General features: G+C 36.0%; 2 protein-coding genes across 2 annotated transcripts; one reads left to right on the forward strand and one right to left on the reverse strand.

The window, feature by feature from the left end:
- Positions 1-7,732: 7,732 nt before the first annotated feature.
- Positions 7,733-15,409, forward strand: LOC122006362 (WD repeat-containing protein 48 homolog). The gene is made up of 18 exons (XM_042561835.1): positions 7,733-7,911; positions 9,113-9,228; positions 9,355-9,507; positions 10,163-10,225; positions 10,303-10,392; positions 10,561-10,854; positions 10,962-11,059; positions 11,508-11,543; positions 11,690-11,810; positions 11,903-12,142; positions 12,347-12,442; positions 12,562-12,627; positions 12,754-12,792; positions 12,889-13,023; positions 13,263-13,624; positions 14,284-14,377; positions 14,858-15,049; positions 15,176-15,409. The coding sequence occupies exons 2-18, from the start codon at positions 9,130-9,132 to the stop codon at positions 15,272-15,274; spliced, it is 2,277 nt and encodes a 758-aa protein (XP_042417769.1). The 5' UTR covers positions 7,733-7,911; positions 9,113-9,129; the 3' UTR covers positions 15,275-15,409.
- Positions 15,410-18,171: 2,762 nt separating this feature from the next.
- LOC122003941 (transcription factor MYB41-like) lies at positions 18,172-19,670 on the reverse strand. Its single transcript, XM_042558904.1, has 3 exons — positions 19,348-19,670; positions 19,131-19,260; positions 18,172-19,036 (listed from the first exon to the last, which is right to left on the reverse strand). The coding sequence occupies exons 1-3, from the start codon at positions 19,478-19,480 to the stop codon at positions 18,328-18,330; spliced, it is 972 nt and encodes a 323-aa protein (XP_042414838.1). The 5' UTR covers positions 19,481-19,670; the 3' UTR covers positions 18,172-18,327.
- Between the last annotated feature and the right edge of the window lie 2,414 nt (positions 19,671-22,084).

Genomic DNA, 22,084 nt, shown 5'->3' on the forward strand with positions numbered 1-22,084 from the left:
ATCTAATTATTCCATAAGAGTTCTTTACCTTCTTTCTACTACACCATTCTGTTGGGGTGTACCAGATGTAGTTAGTTGGGATTGAAATCCAACTTCTGATAAGTGACTCCTAAAATCTCTCAAGAGGTACTTGCCACTACGATCTTCCATAGTGACTTTTTACTTTATTTCTCCGCATCAACCTTGTACTCTTTGAACTAATCAAAGTACTTAGTCTTGCGGTACATTAAGTAAATTTATTTGTATCTTGAATAGTTGTCTATAAATTAGACAAAATATTCAATACTACCTCTTGTCTGGATAGTCATAGGATCACACAAATCAGAATGAACCGATTTCAACATATCTTTGACTCCATACCCCTTGGACTTAAAAGCTTCTTGGTTATTTTCCAAGTAAGACTCGCAGGTTGGAAAGATTTCCACTACTAATGAACCCAAAAGTTCATCAGCTACCAATGAATCCTACTCAAGTATAACCTAGCTTTAGATGCCAAAGATATAATTGGTTCATTTCCGAAGGTTGCTTTCTCTTAAAATTAGAAGATGTGTTACTAATTTCCATTTGTTGCATCGTGGGAGTTATTGGATTATAAATTGTCAACCATCATACCAGAATAGATAACTTTCTTATTTTTCTTGATAACAACTTTGTTATCAAAATAGACATAATATCTATAATAGTTTAGAAACTGAAATCAGGTTCTTTCTAAACTTGGTACGTAAAGACAATTACTTAAAATCCATATTTTATTCTTATCAAAGGATAAACATCTCCCACTGCAACAGCTTTACAGTAGTGCCCATGTGGACGGTGATTTACCTTTCATTTAGTTGTCGGGTTTCCTGGAACCCTGCAATGAATTGCAGACATGATTAATGGCATCTTGTATCTACACTCCAGGTTCTGGTAGATAACACCACTAGACATGTTTCAACTAATGAATTAAATACACCTAAATTGTTCTTAGTTCTAAGAAGACTACCTTAATGTCCAAGTCCTATTTCCAATCATTACAATTGGGACTACTAAGTCTTTTCTATAGTATGACTACTAGGATTGACAAACATCCTAAGAATCACAAAAACATTTGGTCAAGATCAACTCCTTAAAATCTCCATGAATTTTGTGTATACAAAATCGAAGAGGAGATTTTATTCATTAATTTTATTATCTCGTCAACTTTACTTTATGACGAATAAAATTAATAATTGATCTGTTTTTGATCAAATATTTGGTCAAAACTCTTTGAATTTAAAATAACATTGATTCCTCAAACAATATTATTTAAATTTACCAACACCTCAAACACCGTGAATTTTGTATGCCACGTTAGTGTGGACGTATACAAATTCAACATTTGTAAAAGGAGGGTTTTACCCATTAACTATCTTGTCAACGTATCTTTATGACAAATAAAATTATCTCAAACACCGTTAATTTTGTATGCCACGTTAGTGTGGACGTATACAAAATCAATCATTTGTAAGAGAGGTTTTAACCCTTTAATTTTATTATCTTGTCAACCTAGTTTTATGACAAATTAATAGTTGGTTTCATTTGGTCACACAAATAATAGCAGTGACTCCGATGGGGAGGATACTATTAGATGTGTCTAAGTGTATACCATTACTTGACACTAAGTCCATTAATAAGACTATGCCCCTTCCGTTGGGGAAGATCACACGCTCTTAATTAACTTCCTATAGTCATCCAAAAATGGAAGTCTGTTCTAGTGATCCACAAACAAGCTCATCCGTTATGGAGGAAGGCACTTAGAGCCAACGCGCAAGCTTGTTTGCATCACTTACAAACTAGTAATGGAGACCATGAGATTTACTTAAAAATCCCTCTCCCACTTAGTTATTTATAAATGAGGAATTTTAACTATGCTAGCCTACTAAATATGTAAACCAACATGCACACACAGCACAATATAAAAACAATAAATAGAAAATCTAATTTTCAACTATTATGGCTTTTATCTCTAGTTGTCCTCCGTGTGTTGTCATCCCAAGCTGCTGCCATATTTGGCCACCGCCACCGGGTCTAGCTGTCACATCTTGCTCCTAGTTCCACTGCGCCTCGGTCCTCGAAGGTTCCACGCTTTGCAAGATTAGATCCATGACATAAATAGAATTTTACATTTTGATCCTATATTCCATAAAAGGAATGTACATGTATCTAGATCAAAATAAAATCCTAATAAAACTAAATACTCTTCTGGATTTTATAATACAATCATGCACACACAATAAAATGCCCTTGACATGTCCAAGGGTCCAATCACACACATAATAACTATAAGCCATAATAGTTGGATCCTGCATCCACAAAGTTAGCACATCCTACTATTAACCTGCCTAAATTATGTATGACATGTGCATAATTAAACTAATACCAAATACACAGAGGCAAAACCCTAGCTCTGATACCAATTGTTGGTTGCTACTCGGAAAGCCTAAAGGTTCCACTGTACAAAAATTTTGTACAAAGGTCTGAACCTTTTCCTAGCTACCATGTGTTCTTTTAAATTAAATTTTGGATCGCCTGCGGAACTTAACACGTTTGATCCAAAACTTAATCTATTTGTTCTTTTAGGTTTTGACTTGGATCTCCTGCGGAACTTAACACGTTCGACCCAAATCACCTTAAGTTATTAATTCCATTAAATATTAATTTCCATAATTGGTTCCCAGTACTGACGTGGCGAGGCACATGGCCTTCTTGGATATGGGAGCAACCACCACCGGCTAGACAAAACCTTTTATAGAAATCTAATATTTAATTTCCTAAAATAACTTTAGGTTAACCGAAAAGAACAATCAAATCACAAGGAAAAATAAAACAAAAGAACACAACTTCGAAAAACATATTCAAAATACTAGAATCGTAAGCCTCTTGTATTTGGTATTATTTCCATAAATAACTAGCATGATGCGGAAAGAAAAATACTAGTTATACCTTTTAGAAAGACCTCTTGATCTTCTACCGTATTCCTCTTCTAACCTCGGACGTTGTGTGGGCAACAATCTTCTGAGATGAGAATCCACCAAAGCACCTTCTTCTCCTTTCTTCAAGTTTCGGCCAAGCACAAAGCTTCCAAAAGATGAAGATCTTTTTCCACCAACTAAGCTCCAAGAGATACAAGCTTTGTCTCCTTCTTCTTCTTCTTCTCCAAGTAGTATCCGGCCACCACAAGAGCTCCAAGCCAATAGAGAAGGTTCGGCCACCACCAAGAGGAAGAGAGGAAGAGAGGTTGGCCGGCCACAACACCAAGGAAAAGAGGGAGAGAAATAATAGAGGTTGTTCACCATGAAGCCTTCTCTACCCCCTCTTTTATAATCCTTGGTCTTGGCAAATAAGGAAATTTAATTAAAAACTTCCTTAATTCTTTTGCCATGAAAAGGAAAAATTTATTTAATTAAAACAATTTTCCTTTTCTCAATTACATGGCCGACCACCATCAAACTATAAACAAGGAGAGTTTTAATTAATTAAAACTTCCTAATTTGTCTCCAGAAATTTATAAAATTTCTCCAATAATTTAATCCCTTCATGATTGATTTATAAAAAGGAAATTTAATAAATTAAAATCTTTCTTTTAAACATGTGGAAAGAAAGTTATCTCTAAAAATTAAAATCTCTTTTAATCTACAAATAAGGAAAGATATCAAATCTTTTCTCAATCTTTTGTAGAAACTAATAAAAGAGAATTATTAATTTTTAAACTTTCTTTTAAATCATGAACATGGTTAAAAAGGAAAGTTTTCTTAAAATTTAAAATCCTCCTTTAATCAACAAATAAGGAAAGATTTCAAATTTTAAACTCTCTTTTAAACATGTAGATGATTTACAAATAAGGAAAGTTTTACCAAAATTAAAACCATCCTTTTAATCTACAAATAAGGAAAGAGATTAATCTCTTCTCTTAATCTTTGTAGAAAGTTATAAAAGGAAATTTTAATTTTAAACTCTCTTTAAAATCATGATATCCACATAAGAAATAATTTTAATAAAAATCCTTTTTAATATTCTAGTGGCCGGCCACCTAAGCTTGGGACCAAGCTTTGGCCCCACCAACTTGACTCATCCACTTGGTCTTGGCGGCCCTAGCTTGGGTTCCAAGCTAGCTTGGCCGGCCCCATTGGATGGGTAAGAAGGTGGGTATCGGTGGGTATAAATCTCTATATACTAGAGGCTACGATAGGGACCGAGAGGAGGAATTGGTTTTGGTCTCCGATAAAATTAAGCATCCGTGTTCGCCCAACACACAACTTAATTTCATCAATAATAATTCATTCCACTAAAGAACTATTATTGAACTACCGCACCAATCCCAAATTACATTTTGGGCTCCTTCTTATTATGAGCATGTTAGTCTCCCTGTGTTTAAGATATCGAATGTCCACTAATTAAGTGAGTTACTAACAACTCATTTAATTAATATCTACGTCCAAGAGTAGTACCACTCAACCTTATCGTCATGTCGGACTAAGTCCACCTGCAGGGTTTAACATGACAATCCTTATGAGCTCCTCTTGGGGACATTATCAACCTAGTATCTCTAGGACACAGTTTCCTTCTATAATCAACAACACACACTATAAGTGATACCATTTCCCAACTTATCGGGTTTATTGATTCATCGAACTAAATCTCACCCATTGATAAATTAAAGAAATAAATATCAAACATATGTGCTTGTTATTATATTAGGATTAAGAGCACACACTTCCATAATAACTGAGATCTTTGTTTCTTTATAAAGTCAGTATAAAAGAAACGACCTCTAATGGTCCTACTCAATACACTCTAAGTGTACTAGTGTAATTATATAGTTAAGATAAACTAATACCTAATTACATTACGACCTTCCAATGGTTTGTTCCTTTCCATTATGGTCATGAGCTACTGTTTATAATTTATAAGGTACTGATAACATGATCCTCTGTGTGTGACACCACACACCATGTTATCTACAATATAAATTAATTGAACAACTACATTTATCATAAATGTAGATATTTGACCAATGTGATTATTATTTCTAGATAAATGTTTATACCAAAAGCCAGGCTTTTAGTATACACTCTAACAGCAGGGCGCCTCTAATGAAGGTTATCCGATCTGATGTAATCGTGTGTTATCATCTTGATAATTTTTCTGATCCAGGGTGCCTCTGATTAACTTAGGGTGCCTCAGTTCCATGCACCTCCAAACAACTAGGGCACCTCCAATCCACTAGTTCTATACAATAATCTTCTGAAGGCCATAACTTTTGACTTGAGACTCAGAATCAGGCTCTGTCTGTGGCTAGCATATAGAATTCAAAGATATATATATATATATATATATATACAGAAATGATTTGCTGCGGACCAAAGCCGTGCGAACCGCTGCGGACTTGCCTTCCTGATCGGTCACCAGACCGATCAGGGAACCTCCTGATCGGTCTCTGGACCGATCAGGGAACCTCCTGATCGGTCTGGTGACCGATCAGGAAGGCATCGATTCCCTGATCGGTCACCAGATCGATCAGGAAGGCATGTCCGCAGCGGTCCGCACGGCTTTGGTCCGCAGCAGATCATTTCTGTATATATATATATATATATATATATAATATAGAATTAGAAAAAATATATGCATGAGTAGTTTATATATTTATGAATTAAATTCTATTTTACCAAGATTAAGATCTATTCTTGGTTTTAATTTAAATTTTCAAGTTGGATCTAAGTTGGACCAGCACCTATAGTCTCACTAGGACTTATCCTCACTGAAGCTCTCTCCTCTAGTTGCTTACTCCCACTTGCCATTTGCAGACTTACTTGATGTCTGATTTCTTGACCCACTAGGTCTTCTTGCCAGATACCCCATCTAGACTTCAGCCAATTGTTTGGTCCTATTGACCCAACTGAACTTCCTACCAGATATTAGGCCCTCTCTAACCTATCTAGGCTTCCTGCCAGTTATCAAGTCCTCCCGACCTAACTTCAACCTAATTTTTGATCCTCTAGACACATCAAGTCTTTCAGCTTGCACACTTGGTAAATACATTAGATAACACAGTCTAACTTTAATCTTTTGTCATATATCAAAACTTGAATTTGATTATTAGTACTGACTGCACCAACAAGAACTAGTGTGGGCAATAGGTAGTCGATAACCATCATCGATAATAACTCATCATTTCTAGAGTAAGGCTCATGCAATGAAAGAGTAGTGAAATCAGTAATAACATGGTAAAAGATACTAGAGTCAACCACCCATTTTTGATGATCATATAGAGGGGCAAAATGAATGGTAGTGTGAGCAAATGGTGCACTATATGTGTGATGTGGAGCACACAACAGAGCCAGTGGAAGTAAGGCTAGCATTGAGGTAGTCATATAACCGCATTGATGAGCAAAGTGACCTGTGACAACACATATTTGACAATACTCAAGATAGTGATTAGGACTGGGCATAGCCGACTGTATAGGTGGGCACGCAGGCAGCAGCAGGGCATGCAAGCGCGATTGATAAGACATTGACAAAATTTCTCACTCCTGTGGCTGCGCAAAGTTTGAATTAGAAGTCTGTTGGCGACCACCACAAGAATTTGATTACTAGGTATATGAATTCTCTGTTGGAGCCACAAGAGCAGTCATTGATGTCGAAGATGGACATGGTGTCGAGATTTTTAACTAGGTCTCATAGTCGAGGAGTTGCTCGAAGAGCTCGTCAAAAGGTAACAGGGATATCACAAACTTGCAGGGCATGTAAAATATTTCAATAGTCTTGACTAAGACCATTCAGATGTGAATACAGAGTTCATCAAAGTTAACTTTGATATTCATAAGCACAAGAGTATCAATATTTCTTTTGATGTCTTGTATATAATCAGTAATAGATCTATTACCATAATGAGGGATGACAAGGTTTTGCCGATAAGTTATAATCCTGCCATGTGAGGGAATAACGTAGGTTCTCTCCAGCGTCTACTACACGTCTCTAGATGAAGTGGATGTAGAAATAAGCTGTACAAGAATAGGAGACATCGATCGAACAATAGCATTGAGGAGAAGTTGATCCTAACAGAGCTAGAGAATATGATCAGGATTTGTTTGAGAGAGTGTGACATCTGTAAGCATTATTTGCGCAGGGGGCAGAGACATGAGTTATCAGTAAATCCCAGTAAGTTGTACTTGAATAGAAGAGATGTGAACTGTAAGCGCTAGGCAGAATAATTGGAGGTGGTGAGTTTCAATGATGCCTGAGCATTGACTTTAAAAACTACAAAATCGGAAGACGAATCAGGAGTACTCATGGGAGGTGGTCAGTAGGTGATGTCATAGTCGGTGGCCATTGTGGGCAGTGGCTATAGCGGCTCGTGACTAGGATTTACAAAGAGAAAAAATTTTGCTGTTAAATTAGTGCTCTGATATCGTATTGAGAGTCGAATACACAATCTTTTTTTAATGATGTGTACAGTATATAGATACTATTACAAGTATAAAATAGAAAAAATACCTAAAATACTAAGAAATAAATAAATAAATTAGAAAATATTCCTTAACAAAGAAAATATTCTCTAATAAACAAGATCTAATAAGATACAAAATGGTAGCAATTGGGTGATCATCAATGATGGGCTCTCAGTCAGATTTGGGCTATGTTGGGCTGGGCCGGATTTTCTTCAAATTGGGCCCATCCCGCGGTATGGGAAGAAGAATTGCCAGGCCCGGCCGGTTCACCACGGGTCAATCTCGGTCTCTCTCTCTCTCTCCCTCCGACGGACTGTCTCTCCCGGCGCCCTTTCTTCCTTCGGAAGTAGACGAGGGTTTTCTGCAGCAGAACGGAAGCGAGCCCGTCGAGTGAGCTCCCCGGCGAGCAGTAAACCATCGGAAGCCACCCTGCTCGGTGCAGGTAAGATCTGCCCCTCCTCGTCTTGTTTGGATTTACTGTGCCCGTCATTTTCTTCGACCTGAGTCTGCCTTTGCGTTTAGGTGATTCGCAGGATCCTTTTCTCCTAAATCATGATTTAATTATTATGAATATGGGATTTGGACCGACGTGTGCTGTCGTGCTTTTTAAATCAGAATTGATAATCATTTTGTGGGAAGGATCATCCTTCCTCGATCCTAGAATATTGTTAGTGAGTTCAGAAGAAGATTTAAGGAAAAGGAATGGAACTTCATTAGGTTCTGTTGCTGCAGATCTTAGGGTAGTGATTAGTAAATATTATTCGTTGACGTTGATTCTATTCCTGGTTTTGTGTTAGCTGATTTACAAGGATCAATCCTTGTTTAGTTCTTTTCCTCCTCTTCTAATGACAATACGAACATGTAAACAAGGAGAAAAGAAGGTGGTAAGTTTTGCAACACTTCAATTATCCGTTCGTTACCAGGAAATTGTAAATGCTGTGTTCATAAACTTCTCGTATTGAATACAACCTCTAAACTGCCACAATCAAGAGATGTGAATGGCATCCAATTGTCTACGCCTAATCCTTAATCTAGCATCAGTGTTTAAAGTTGTACCGATTAGATTTCCTTTCTCCCCTTCTGTTTTCTTTTTTGTTAGAAGGGTTGAATCTGTTATAGAAAAGGGTGGAAAGGGCAGAGGAGGATCAATGAAAACATTAGTAAGAGTTGAACCTATTAGAAAAAAGTGGAAAGGGTAGAGAGTGAAAACATTAGTTAATGTAATAAAAGAAATGATATAATTGATTTTAAAGGTACTAGTTAGATTGCTTTGTATAGAACTCAAAATGGAAGGATAAGGTTCATGTAAACCATAGCTGTCCCCAAATGATTGAGACAACCCAACTTGATGAAGAAGATGATGATTATTAGAAGTATATATATTGCCTTGCAGAAAATTGCTGTATATATAATGTCTGCCCCAAAATTTCCATTTTTAATTTAATAAATTAATATCATGATTGATGAAATATATTAGTGTGACATGTTGTATTTTGACCAAAGATGATATGTGGTTTCACATTTTATGCAATATTATAAGCATTCCTGAACATGTTATAGTGGATGCAAGTATGTTGATGCTATATTTCTTAGCAATTTTATGAAGTGTGATAATCTCATCAGACATTGAAAAGATATTACAGGAAAGCTTGAAGCTGCAATGCACCGTGTGGGCAGTGCAGGTAACACCTCCAATTCATCACGTCCTCGGAAGGAGAAACGCTTGACATATGTACTGAATGATGCAGATAGCACAAAGGTCTCCATTAGATTCTTGTTGTCCTTACAACTAGTATATGATGTTCTTGATCTGCTGTTCCATGATATATTTTGTATTTTTACATCAAAAATATTGTTTCATTCAAATTATTGCATTTGTATGCAGCATTGTGCAGGTATTAATTGTTTGGCTGTCCTAAAATCCACAACTCCTTGTGATTATCTTTTCACGGGGAGCAGAGATGGGACATTGAAAAGATGGGCTTTAAGCAAAAATGATGTTACCTATTCGGCTACATTTGAGTCCCATGTTGATTGGGTATTTTCCATTAAACTTAATTGTTTGTTTTTCTTTTTTCCTTGTAACATATCTATCTCATCTTTTCCTTAGAAAACTGGCTACCTTAATAACAATAAAACCAATACTAACATTGTTGGTCCTTAAGATTTCTTTAGTTGCATGAAATAATGAACTGACTAACTGCTCCGAGATAACCTCATAAAAAAAGCAAATACCAAGAATTTGACCACATACTCCGCGGTATTTGTTGCCAAAGGGAATTGTGTAGTTAATCTCACTTGCATTTTATTGAATTCTATGTTATATAGACTTTTCATGTGTCAGTTTGTTATAGAACTGGTACAATCATTCCTAATACATCAGAGGCATGTGGATTTGATTATTATCGTAGTAATTAATATAACCATAGCGGTATTAGTATACCTTTGGTGTATATAAAGTCAATTCAGGTATATCATACAAATACTTTATCACTGTTGAAATCTGCAGTGAGATTGTAGGAATAGCTTAGTAGATCTGTAATGCAAAATCTGTGTAAAAGCTCTAGTTTCTATTTGCACTAGGGCAAATATGCAATTAGCAATTTAACCAATTCTCTTTCAACATTTAAACAAAATCTCATAGTGTTATTTTAGTTTACTTTACCTTTATTTAATCTGCAGCTGTTATACAGGTCAATGATGCAGTTATGGCTGGTAGCAACCTTGTCTCATGTTCTTCAGACACTACCCTGAAGGTTATTCATTTAGAAATGGTTATTACTGATGCAGAGAGATTAGTCTATTTTAACTCGTCCTTCTCTTTTTTCCACAGATATGGAACCCCTTGTCTGATGGTGTTTGCACAAGAACTCTTCGTCAACATTCTGACTATGTCATTTGTCTTGCTGCTGCTGAGCAAAATGTATTCCATTTAACTTTTTTTTTTAACTGTGAAAGTAGCTTAGTTCGTTTTCTGTTGTATGTTGGTGTTTTAGTTGTCTTATATATATATATATATATATATATATATTTGTTTCATATAGTCCTGTATTGAAGTATCTGATTCATTTCTACCTTTTAACTGTGTTAGGGCAATATAGTTGCCTCTGCGGGGCTTGGTGGGGAGGTTTTCATTTGGGACATTGATTCAGCTCTCCTTCCAGTTGCAAAATCTGTTGATTCAAAAGAAGATGAACATTCTAATGGGAATGCGGGACCTCCAATGTCAAGCCTACGGGGTATTAATGTGGGAAACGACATATCTTTTCATAACAATCAGTCTAGTGGATATTGTCCAATTGCTGCCAAAGGCCATAAGGAGTCAGTTTATGCCTTAGCAATGAATGATAGTGGGACCTTGCTTGTTTCTGGTGGAACTGAGAAGGTGCTCAAATTCTGAATCCACATATTGCACATCTAAATCATGGAAAAGAGACTTTTCCAAATGTGAATATTGTAATATTTATTTACCTACCTATTGACTTTCTATAGGTTATACGGGTTTGGGACTCAAGATCTGGTTCAAAAGTTTTGAAGCTTAGAGGGCATACTGACAACATCAGGGCTTTGCTTCTCGATTCCACAGGAAGGTGTATACTTTTTTTTCCCTCTGCTATGATCAACAAAATTATGTTTCTCATCCTTTTGCTCTGGTGTCATGATTGATTTATGCATTTCAGTTGGATTCATGTGAATGTTTCATCCAACAGTAAGTAGAATATGCATTAATACATTTCTGCAGGTATTTTCTTCTAGATTTTCTTAAACTATACTAATGTCAGATTGCGTCTATGATACTTGGCTTCTACTCTACGATCTCTTATGAGTCCAATTATTCATGCTATTGCAATGCAAGGAAACTCTCTTTTTCTGGAATTTGTAAAAAGTACTGTATCTATTTCACTTTAGTAGCCAAACTTCCAACTAGTTTTAATTTGTTTTTTTCATGTAATTGGAGACACTTGATGTTACTCTCTTGTTTCAAGAATTATTGTTTGCCATCAATTATGAAAATTTGTTTATTAATCTTCATTGCAGGTTCTGCCTATCAGGGTCATCTGATTCAATGATCCGGTAGAAATATCCTCATACTAAACACTCTTGCAATTTGGTTTGGATTTCAAGCATCAAACTCATTTCATTTTTTTTTTCATTTCATGGATTATCTGTCAATAAATTTTTGTGCTTTATCCTTAGTTAGCCTTTGTTGTTTTCTGTAGTCTATGGGATCTTGGTCAGCAACGATGTGTGCATTCTTATGCTGTCCATACCGATTCTGTATGGGCTCTCGCCAGTAATCCAGCATTCACGCATGTTTATAGTGGTGGGAGAGACCAATCTGTAAGTATAGTAATTATCCTCACCTGCCCTTTATAAAGATGGATTTATCTGTTCCCTAATCTGCACATGTTGTTTGATTCTGTTTTTATTAGTTGTACCTGACAGACTTGTCTACCAGAGAAAGCCTTTTGCTTTACACAAAAGAAGAACACCCTATTTTACAGATGGTGTTACAAGATGATAGTATATGGATTGCGACTACAGATTCATCTGTACATAGGTTGCCAGCTGAAGGACAGAATCCACAAAAAGTTCTTGAAAGAGGTGGTTCTTTTTTAGCAGGAAATTTGTCTTTCACAAGGGCAAGAGCTTCTTTAGAAGGATCAGCCCCTGTAAGTTGTAATTTCCATAAACTTCTATGAGTAATAGGTTCATGTCAGTCCAACAATCTCTGGTACTGATTGTGTTACAGTATATTTAAGTCCCTACTTCAATTTTTTGGAATTAATTCCCGAGAATTGTTCTTAACTATCAGTCCCATTCTTTGGAGGTTAATTATCTTTCTGAAAGATCTGAATAAACCCTTCCTTTTGTAGGTACCTGTATACAAAGAACCATCTTTCACCATTTCTGGAATCCCAGGAATTGTAAAATATGAAATCTTGAACAACAGAAGACATGTGTTGACCAAGGTGAATATGATGTCCTGTCTTATAAATTTTCTTTGCACTCTTGGTTTTAATTATTTTGATCATTGGTTTACTTTTATGCCTCCATTTTAACCTTGCAAGCTTGTAACATATTCTTACAGGATACAGTAGGTTCTGTTAAATTGTGGGAGATTACCAAGGGTGTTGTGATCGAGGACTATGGCAAGGTTCTTTCGTACTTAAAGTTAATATACCATATGTTGTATGGATGGTTTGAGAACATATTTTTGTGGCTATAGTACGCTGACAGGAAATCTATCTAAACTATTCTGCAATTTTTCCACACTCAGCAGGTGTCTTTTGACGAAAAGAAGGAAGAGCTATTTGAAATGGTACATTTTCACGCATGGATCATGTTTGATGTCACTGTTCATTTTCTCATGTTATCTTCAACATCTAAGAAACCTTTTGATGTTTATTCTTCAAAGGTGAGTATACCTGCATGGTTTACAATGGATACGCGACTTGGAAGTTTGTCTGTCCATTTGGATACTCCTCAATGCTTTTCTGCTGAGATGTATGCCGTGGACTTGAATATGGTAGGAGCACCAGAGGATCTCAAGGTAAAACATTTAACCATTTTTTGTATTTTTGAAACTAACTTTAGCTTCTCAAAGCAACCACCTTGTGCCAAATGGAAATTGTTGCTTGATATCTATGAAAATAGAGTGACTTAGATCTAATAGACTAGATGTGTATATGCTAAATGGTGGACAGCTGATATAAAGTTTGCAGTTGCCAAAGTATGTCTTTTTTTCAATTTCGCATCCTATTGGGCTTATCTCATGTTTGAATTTTTCAGATAAACCTAGCTCAAGAGACACTTCGTGGTTTGTTGGTCCACTGGATGGCTAAAAGAAGGCATAGATCTGGGTCACACACTTCATCAAATGGAGATGTTGCATCTACACATGATATTGTTAGAAATCATCCACACTCGAAAATTGAGGTGGATGATGGTTCAGACAACAGCAATTTCTCTGCCCTCCCTTCTTTTGAATTTTCAACAGTTTCACCTCCATCGATAGTTACAGAGGGTTCACATGGAGGTCCTTGGAGAAAGAAGATCACGGATTTAGATGGAACAGAAGATGAGAAGGATCTTCCTTGGTGGTGTATGGAATGTGTTTTAAATAGCCGATTACCTGCAAGAGAAAACACAAAGTAACACATACTTTTCTTCTATCTTCTGCTTACAAAATTTTCTTTCTTTTCCACTTTTTTGTCCCATTAAATTTCTTCTATTTGCTTCAATACTTAAATATAAGTTCATGCATTGTATGTTTGACTTTTCTTCTTTCCTCCCCATTGTAGTTAAATTTATTGCTATGCAGTTAGTTCTTATTATGTTTGGTTCTCTTTCCAAGTTGAAGAAATAAAGGAGGCTTGGTTTCCTTGTCCAAACTACTAAGTTGTAGAAGTTGCAATGGCATATCCGAAGACCATGAAACAATATGACAATCAAAGTTGCTATTCTCCTATGTGACTATTTACTGTTGGCAAGCTATAGTCAAAATTTTCATCATAGCTGAATAAGATAATTTCTTGATAAAAGGCTGCATTTTAACTGCTACATTTGCCTCGTACTTTGCTATACATTTGTTTTACTACAGTTGATAGCCGGATCACATGGAATTTATGTTTGAAGTTAGTTGTGGAATGAATTTTTCTCTATTTGTTTTACCTCCAAAGTTCTATATTTATTTTCCTTTGCAGCTCAGTTAATAAGATCATAAACATGTGTGCATAAGATGATTTGTAGGTTGTTTTGTTTATCTCAATTACCTTTTTACCTCTGAATTTCTTTTGTTCTTCATTATTAGATGTAGCTTTCATTTGCAAGCTTGTGAAGGTTCAAATGTGCAAATAATAACACAAGGCAAATTGAGTGCGCCTCGGATATTGAGGATTAACAAAGTAAGTTATAGTTTTAAGTAGTTAATCTTTGTCACGCTTCAGAAATACATGATTGCTGCATGAGGTATGCTACTACTATAATGTTTTGTGCATGAAGTTTCTGTAATCTAATACGTGTTGTAGGCGCTAATTTGGTGCTTGTGTGCACGACAGTCACTCCTATATTCACGATATCATAAATTTCTACTTGGATCATTTTTACCTAAATTTCCTTTCAAGTTAAAATGCAGTTAATTAATATAATACCTATTAAAAAAATGTAATTTGTTGCAAAAGTTAGGATATTAGACATTGTTTCTGATCATGTTATGCCAATTTTACAATTTTAACACACTAAACCTAGCCATTAATTTCTAGCTTCTTAATTGTGAAATTTTCCATCTAATGTGGCCTTAAACCTTGTCATACAAACATTCATGAGATATTTATAGATACATGTTAGTTGTCCTAATAACTTCTTTGCATTGTTTCATTTTACAGGTAATAAACTATGTCTTGGAAAAGATGGTTCTTGACAAACCATTGGATGGTGGAAGCTCCGATGGGTCATCTGGTTTGGGATTGAGCACAGGACAGTCTCAACTTTCTTCACTAGGAGATGTCTCACTACGATCAGGGATGAAGGCCTGGCAAAAGATAAAGCCAAGCATCGAAATCTTATGCAACAACCAGGTAAGGTTCCACAAGGCCTTTTTATTTTTTATTTTTTATTTTTTAAATTTCACATTTCAATATCTAAATGTCATTTTTTTTCCCTTCTGTTTCTCTGATCATTTTCTACTCGTTTGATGAGCGCAGGTGCTCTTACCTGAAATGAGTTTGGCCACAGTTCGAGCGTATATATGGAAGAAGCCAGAAGACTTGATCTTGAACTACAGAGTGGTGCAGAACAAATAGCTAACTTGTAAATTAGACTTCAAAATACAGAGCCTATGCTACTTAGCTGTTGTTTCTCCATTAACATGAATAAATGAACTATTTTGAAACTATAAATGTTGTATTAATAGGTGAAAGCTACATACATTTGTTAAATGATTTTTTTTTCAATGCAAGTGGGAGGCCTGAATTGAATGCGTTGGTTTAGATAATATTGCATAAATGTGTAGTTGAAAGGTTGCTAAATCTTTGTAACTGAATGAGTAATTACGGACGAAGGAATAAGACTATTTCTAATCTAATTTTTTTTTTTTTGAAAAAATTTTATCTTCCAAGTTTGATTCTTTTTGAATGTGGCATAAATTATTTTTTGATTCACATCAGTAGCACAACTATGTAAGGTAAAGTAAATGTCTACTCCAAATACATGGGGAGGCTTCAAGTTCAAGAGACCAAACTAAGTCAGACCTTTGCAACGCCACTCATTCACTCCAACAGCGACCTGCATGCAACGAAATTGGCCTTTTCTTTGTTGTCGGTCATCGAACGACAAGACGATGAAAATGGTGGCAACTAACACAGTATGAACTGAACCCCACCAAAAGTGCGGCTCTGAAAGTGTCGTCGTCGTCGGCGGCCGGCGAGAGAAAAACACCAAGTTGCTTGAAGTCTACGTCGCCAACCAAAAGGCAAAAGCTGCTCCAGATCTCTCCCTTCTTCTCTTAATTCCACGTCTCGGTGATGTGCTGGTGATGCGAAAATTATGGAAATTATAAGAATTTCAGGGTGGAAAATATATATCACATCGGGGAAAACTCGTCCTTGTTTTCTTCAGGCTGGTGGGAATACAACCGCTCACTCTTCTTGTTCTTCTCTTCTGAGAGAAGCCTTTGATTTCATCCACTAATCTGGTACGAATGAATAATCCAAGCGCAAAAGATCTAAAAGCTCCTTTCTGAAAATATTATTTGATTTTTCGAAATACATTGTTTGGACTTTTTGAGTAACATAGATCATCTTGTAAACTGCCTGTTTGAGGAAACTTTAGCGTAACACAAAAGAAAATTAAAATCACCAAAAAACAAAGAGGAAAAAAAAGAAAAAGGAAAACAATGTCAACGCTGGCGTTACGTGTCTAAAATATGCGGATGTTAAAGTCCCATCAGTATCAATAATTGGTACAATCATCGTCACGTGAAAGAAATCGGAGCCGTCCACATCGTCGGCCACGCGTCCGACGATGCCGACGATGAACGGCTGAGATCGGACAAAGTCGCATCTCGCTAGTGCACCGAGAGTCTCACGCGGGACCCTGCACTCACGGCGTAGGCAGTAGGACCCGTCCATCAATCATGAACACGAATCTTGAAGTGTTCAGTGGACCCAATCGGTACACGTACGCATTTACTCGCCTGGATGTCAACGCTCTAAGTGGGAGATGTTGCAGCTGATATTTAAATATTCTTTCTAGGGATAATGTTTTGTTTATGATTATATTTAATTATAGTATTTTGATGATTTCATTTAGGCGGATATATGCAGCATGCTTTATATTAAGCTTAAATAACTTTAAACTTCCTTATGTTTTCCTTATAAAAATAATTTGTCCCCCTATATTTAAAAAATGACACTTAGACCCCTTATATTTTAAAGAAAAAAAGATAAAAAATAATAAATGATCAAAATAACCCTTTGCTATTTAAATGTCAAATTATGGCTAAATAACTTTAAGCCCCTTTTATTTTTCATTCAAAAGTAGTTTCTCCCTGTATTTAAAAAATGACACTTAGCCCCCTATGTTTTAAAGAAAAAAAAGAAAAAAATAGTAAATGATCAAAATAACTCCTTTACTATTCTAAATGTTAAAATTATTCTAACTAAAACATCTTTATTCAAGGTAACCTTAGATTTTTAGGCAAAAAGAAAAGTAAAAATAAAAAATTTCACATAATCGTTGAAAACTTAATCTTAACCAAACTTAATTGATATATAGGTTAAAAATTTCACTTGTTCCTTAAAAAAACTCTCACAAAATTTTTACTGGTGCATGTATAAATTTTGTGAGAGTTTTTTTAAGAACAAGTGAAATTTTTGACCTATATATAAATCAGGTTTGATTAAGATTAAGCTTTCAATGATTATGTAAGATTTTTTATTTTTAAATTTTCTTTTTGTCTAAAAATCTAAGGTTGCTTTAAATAAGGATGTTCAATTAGAATAATTTTAACATTTAGAATAGTAAAAAAGTTATTTTGGTCATTTATTATTTTTTTCTTTTTTTTTTAAAACATAGGGGGCTAAGTGTCATTTTTTTAATACAAGAGGGAAACTACTTTTGGATGAAAAAAAAAGGGACTTATTTAGCCATAATTTTAACATTTAAATAAAAGTAAGGGTTATTTTAGTCATTTATTTTTTTTTTCTTTTTCCTTTAAAATATAGGGGGGCTAAGTGTCATTTTTTAAATATAGGGGTAAACTACTTTTGGATGAAAAACACAAGGGGGTTAAAAGTTATTTAGCCTTATATTATATTAATTTGAAAAATTAAGATGAACGAATTGGATAATAAACATCTACCTGTGTTAATTATTAAATTGTAATCTTTTGAACAAATGTTAGATTCGAGGAAGTGTTGTAATTGAGGTATGGGAGAAGAATATAACACTGTTGCAAGAGTGACTAGTAGAATTATTTAAAGTGTTGCACTGGATGCAACAAGAGCTATGAATATAAAAACAACTCTACTAACCATATTATAGATTTATTTCTGCAACCTAGCTAGCTATATATTCTACATTACTTTTATATTTAAAACATTGCTTTAAATCTGCACTTTTAATAAGATAATAGAATTGTGTTTGAATTGGCAACATCAATAAGACAATTTTCTTTTTCTTTTTACTTTTTGCTTTTGGCCAAAAGATGATTGTTCATATATATCAACACATGAGACATCATATGAATACGGCTGAGATAACAGACACTGTAGTGCACTAGTCATTCATTTCTCAGCGAGTAAAGAAAAAAGAAAAAAGAAAAAAGAAAAAAGAAAAATAATCGACATAATCTGGTTTACATGACATGGTTGCTGATGTCAGCAGGGGTAGGGAACTGGAAGAGGCTGCTGCAGTAGCTCTCCATCTCGTCTTCCGTGCTGCTGTTCACGTGCGTCGTCGTCGACGGCGAGTTCAGCGGCGTCAGGCTCGACGACGCCGGCGTCGACCAAACCGACATCAAGTTGTAGTTCCCGCCGCCACCGTCCACGCAGGAGGCGCCTTCGCCGCCGTTGACCCATTGCGTCAACGCCGATGGCGCATGCATCAAATTATTTCCAATGTAAGTCTGCGGCAGCGCGACCACATGATCGGACTGTAACTGGCTCGCATTAGCGCTCTGCATCCATTGAGTGTCGTCCAAGGTCTGTTGAGCTGGAAATTGAAGCAGTTGTTGCTGATCCTGGTGCGGCAGGCCTTGACCACTGAGCGCGAGGTTGGGATTCGGATACTGAGACGAGAGGAGGTTGGTGGCCATCAAGAGGAGATCGCCGTCGAGGCCAGCCAATAGCCTCGACAAGTCGAGCTGCGAGGAAGGCAACGACGGCAACGACGGGTTGCAGAAAGAGGAAGAAAAGAGCGAGGAGAGGTCGAGGAGATCGAGCCGAGGAGCGTGAGTCACCGGATCGATTCCCATCCTCAGCAGCCTCTTCCGGATATGCGTGTTCCAGTAGTTCTTGATCTCGTTGTCTGTTCTTCCCGGTAAACGCGCCGCAATCGCAGACCACCTGAAGCAGAGAAATCAAAAGCAATTACGGTAAATACTTGCTTTAATTATCTTCCTTTTAAATTTCTTAAATTGTGAGAGTTGACTCCTCTTACTTGTTGCCTAACATGCTGTGTAGCTTAATGATGGTCTCTTCCTCTTCAAAGGAGAACCTTCCTCGCTTGATGTCCGGCCGGAGGTAGTTCGTCCACCGGAGCCGGCAACTCTTGCCACACCTCGCGAGCTCTATGAATTAAGCAAGCGCTCATGAATTAGTCAAACAATATTTATCCCATAAATCTCATGCTTTTACTTAAGTAGCAACATACATACCAGCTTTCTTAGGAAGAGATCTCCAGTTTCCTTGTCCGTGCTTCTGTATGTAGTCGACGAGCTTCTGGTCCTCTTCCGGCGTCCATGGACCTTTCTTCAAACCTTCTTTATCGCAACAAGGTGCTCTCCCCATCTCAATAAACAGCACCGCAAAGGCTCAACTCGAGCAAGAAAAGTTGGTTTGGGGAAATGAGAAGAGATAGATAAGGATTAACGAGAGGTTGAAGTTAAATTAAGGGATAGAACAAAGTAGTATCTGATAGGAGAGGAGGACGAACTGTGTTTATGGTTTATATAGAATGAAAACAGAGGCGAATGGCAGAGAAGGGAGTAAATAAAGTCAAACGGATTCGGTGCCGTCCCTTATTTATCACAGTCGCGACTCGCGACGTGTCTTAACCACCGCATCTCTCAGCCGGAGAGCAACACATGACATGGCTTAAGACAATTGGAGGGGGACAGGAAGGCCAAAATCCGACACGTATAGTAAACACGCATCGCATTGCAGTGCAGTTCAGTGCAGTGCAGGCTCTTTTCACCTTCTTCATTCACGGCCTTCTCGCTGCAAGACTTGCTCCTCCTCCATGACACATGTGCCGACGTCCGCCTTGTGATTTGTTAATTAATTCAGATAAGAAATCCATCAGCTCTTAATTGTATATTGGAGGATCTTGTGACGCAGGATAAATCTGTGGGGGAAATCTTAGTGCATGTTGGTTTGTAGGGAGTTAATCTGATCATATACCAAACCTGAGGGGAGGGTTAAATACTGTATATATATTTTGTCGGCTACGGATCTCTCTTCTAACAACTCATGAAACATACTTGAGTTCATCTGTAATTTATCACAGCGTGCGAAACGCATGGAACCGAAAACAAAAAAAAAATGGAGCATATTCTACTGCTAGCTGAAATTAATGTAGTAGCTTTCAAGGTCTCAATGATAAGGGAGGCTTATTAATTGCATGCAAAGTCCTCCAAGGCTACAGCTTTTTTTTGAGAAGTGTAGGCCACACAGGGAACTCTCTCACCACATTTCTTCTTAACATCCCTTGACTTATATTTTGTCACGGTCTGTACACAAATGTTCAACTTCAGCCATATTTTGCACTTCTTTAATGGATAGTACTGATTTGGATTTGTGAACATGTTTGTTGCAGTCAAAAAAATGGCCTCCTTTTCTGCATTTCTCTTAATATCTTCTTATTGTCTTTCAGAGTCTTTCGTAAGAGAAACAATAACTTGTCTTTATAACTTTTAGAATACACTCTTTATCAAAACATTTCATCTTTCCCTTTAACGTTCGGGATGAAAATTGCATGGTAAATAGCTAAATATTGGTCAAACTGAAGACTTTGTCACCGTTTCAACCAATCATTTGTTGCCTAAACAACGTCTCAAAGTCAAACCCAACTATCCTCTGCCCTTTTTGCCCATCAAACTTGGACAATCCACCTTTATTGACAAAATAAATATATTCTTGATATATCTATATATAAATAAATACACGGAGCAAGCTCATGGTGTGCCCAGTTATTAAACGGTGACACCTTTAGTATAACTTAATTCTTGACGACGGCGAAATCAGGATTTTATTTTAAGATGAACTAAATTTAAAATAAATTATTATTTTTTTATATGAAAATTTTTTATTCATATAAAAATTAATGTATTATTAATAAATCTTTCATATCATAATAATAGTAATAATAATAATAATAATAATATTTCAATAAAATATAAATAAATAATTCAAAAAATAAAAACAGATTAAAAGATTATAAAAAAATAATCCTACAAGACACTAAAAATATAATAAATTAAATTTATTGACATCAAACTCATCTATTATGGGTTCAACATCTGAGCTAGTTAGAAAATATTTAGACTTTTAGAATTTGGATTAAATTTAAAGTCTTGGTATAGAAATGAGGATATATTGAGCTAGTTAAAAAATTTTTAATAAGATTTAATATTTGAATTAGATAATATACCTCTATCAGGAAGGGACTAGCCTCTTTTGTTTCGCCTCCAAATCAACTGAACTTCGTAGTAAGAAAATAAATTTTCTTTCACAAATCTATTTCATTTTTTATTTCTTTTAACTTAAAAAATTGATATTTTAAAATTATAAAGATTATTAGTGATGATTATTTTAAAATTTCTTCGAATGTCATTCTTTTAAATATCAAAAAAAAAATAAAAAATTAATGGATTCTTAACATGTATAAGGGGTATGAGGGGGGTAGCCTGGGATAAAGCCCAGGCTAGGCCCCTCTTATGTTTCTTGATGGATATATGTCTTCGGAGGGAAAAAAAAATTTATTAATCACTTAACGATCGATTATAAATTAATTTTATAATTTATCTCCTTTCACGTAATTGAAAGATGAATATGTATCAAGAGCTGAGTCGTCAGCTATGGTTGACGTGTGCATTCATACCTCTTCCCAACCACAGCATTGCCCTGCCTCATTGCACGGGAGCAACCCTGATAAAATTATAGTCAATGAATGACCATAAGAAAAAGCATCATCATCGGAGTAGAAAATAGTTTATAGTAGGTACTCAAATCTCTCTGCTATATCTGCTATCCAATTTTATAATCTCCACTCAGTCAGATAAGGTTTGTGCAAGGCAGGTAGTTTCCTGAATATGAGAAGCTGCAGCCTGCAGGAACCTTTTCTGAATATTCACACTGAAATTGAATCGCGCAATGAGAGCAGGGGCCATGTTT

Source organism: Zingiber officinale, chromosome 7B (genome assembly GCF_018446385.1).
Source record: "Zingiber officinale cultivar Zhangliang chromosome 7B, Zo_v1.1, whole genome shotgun sequence".
Lineage (NCBI taxonomy): Eukaryota > Viridiplantae > Streptophyta > Magnoliopsida > Zingiberales > Zingiberaceae > Zingiber > Zingiber officinale.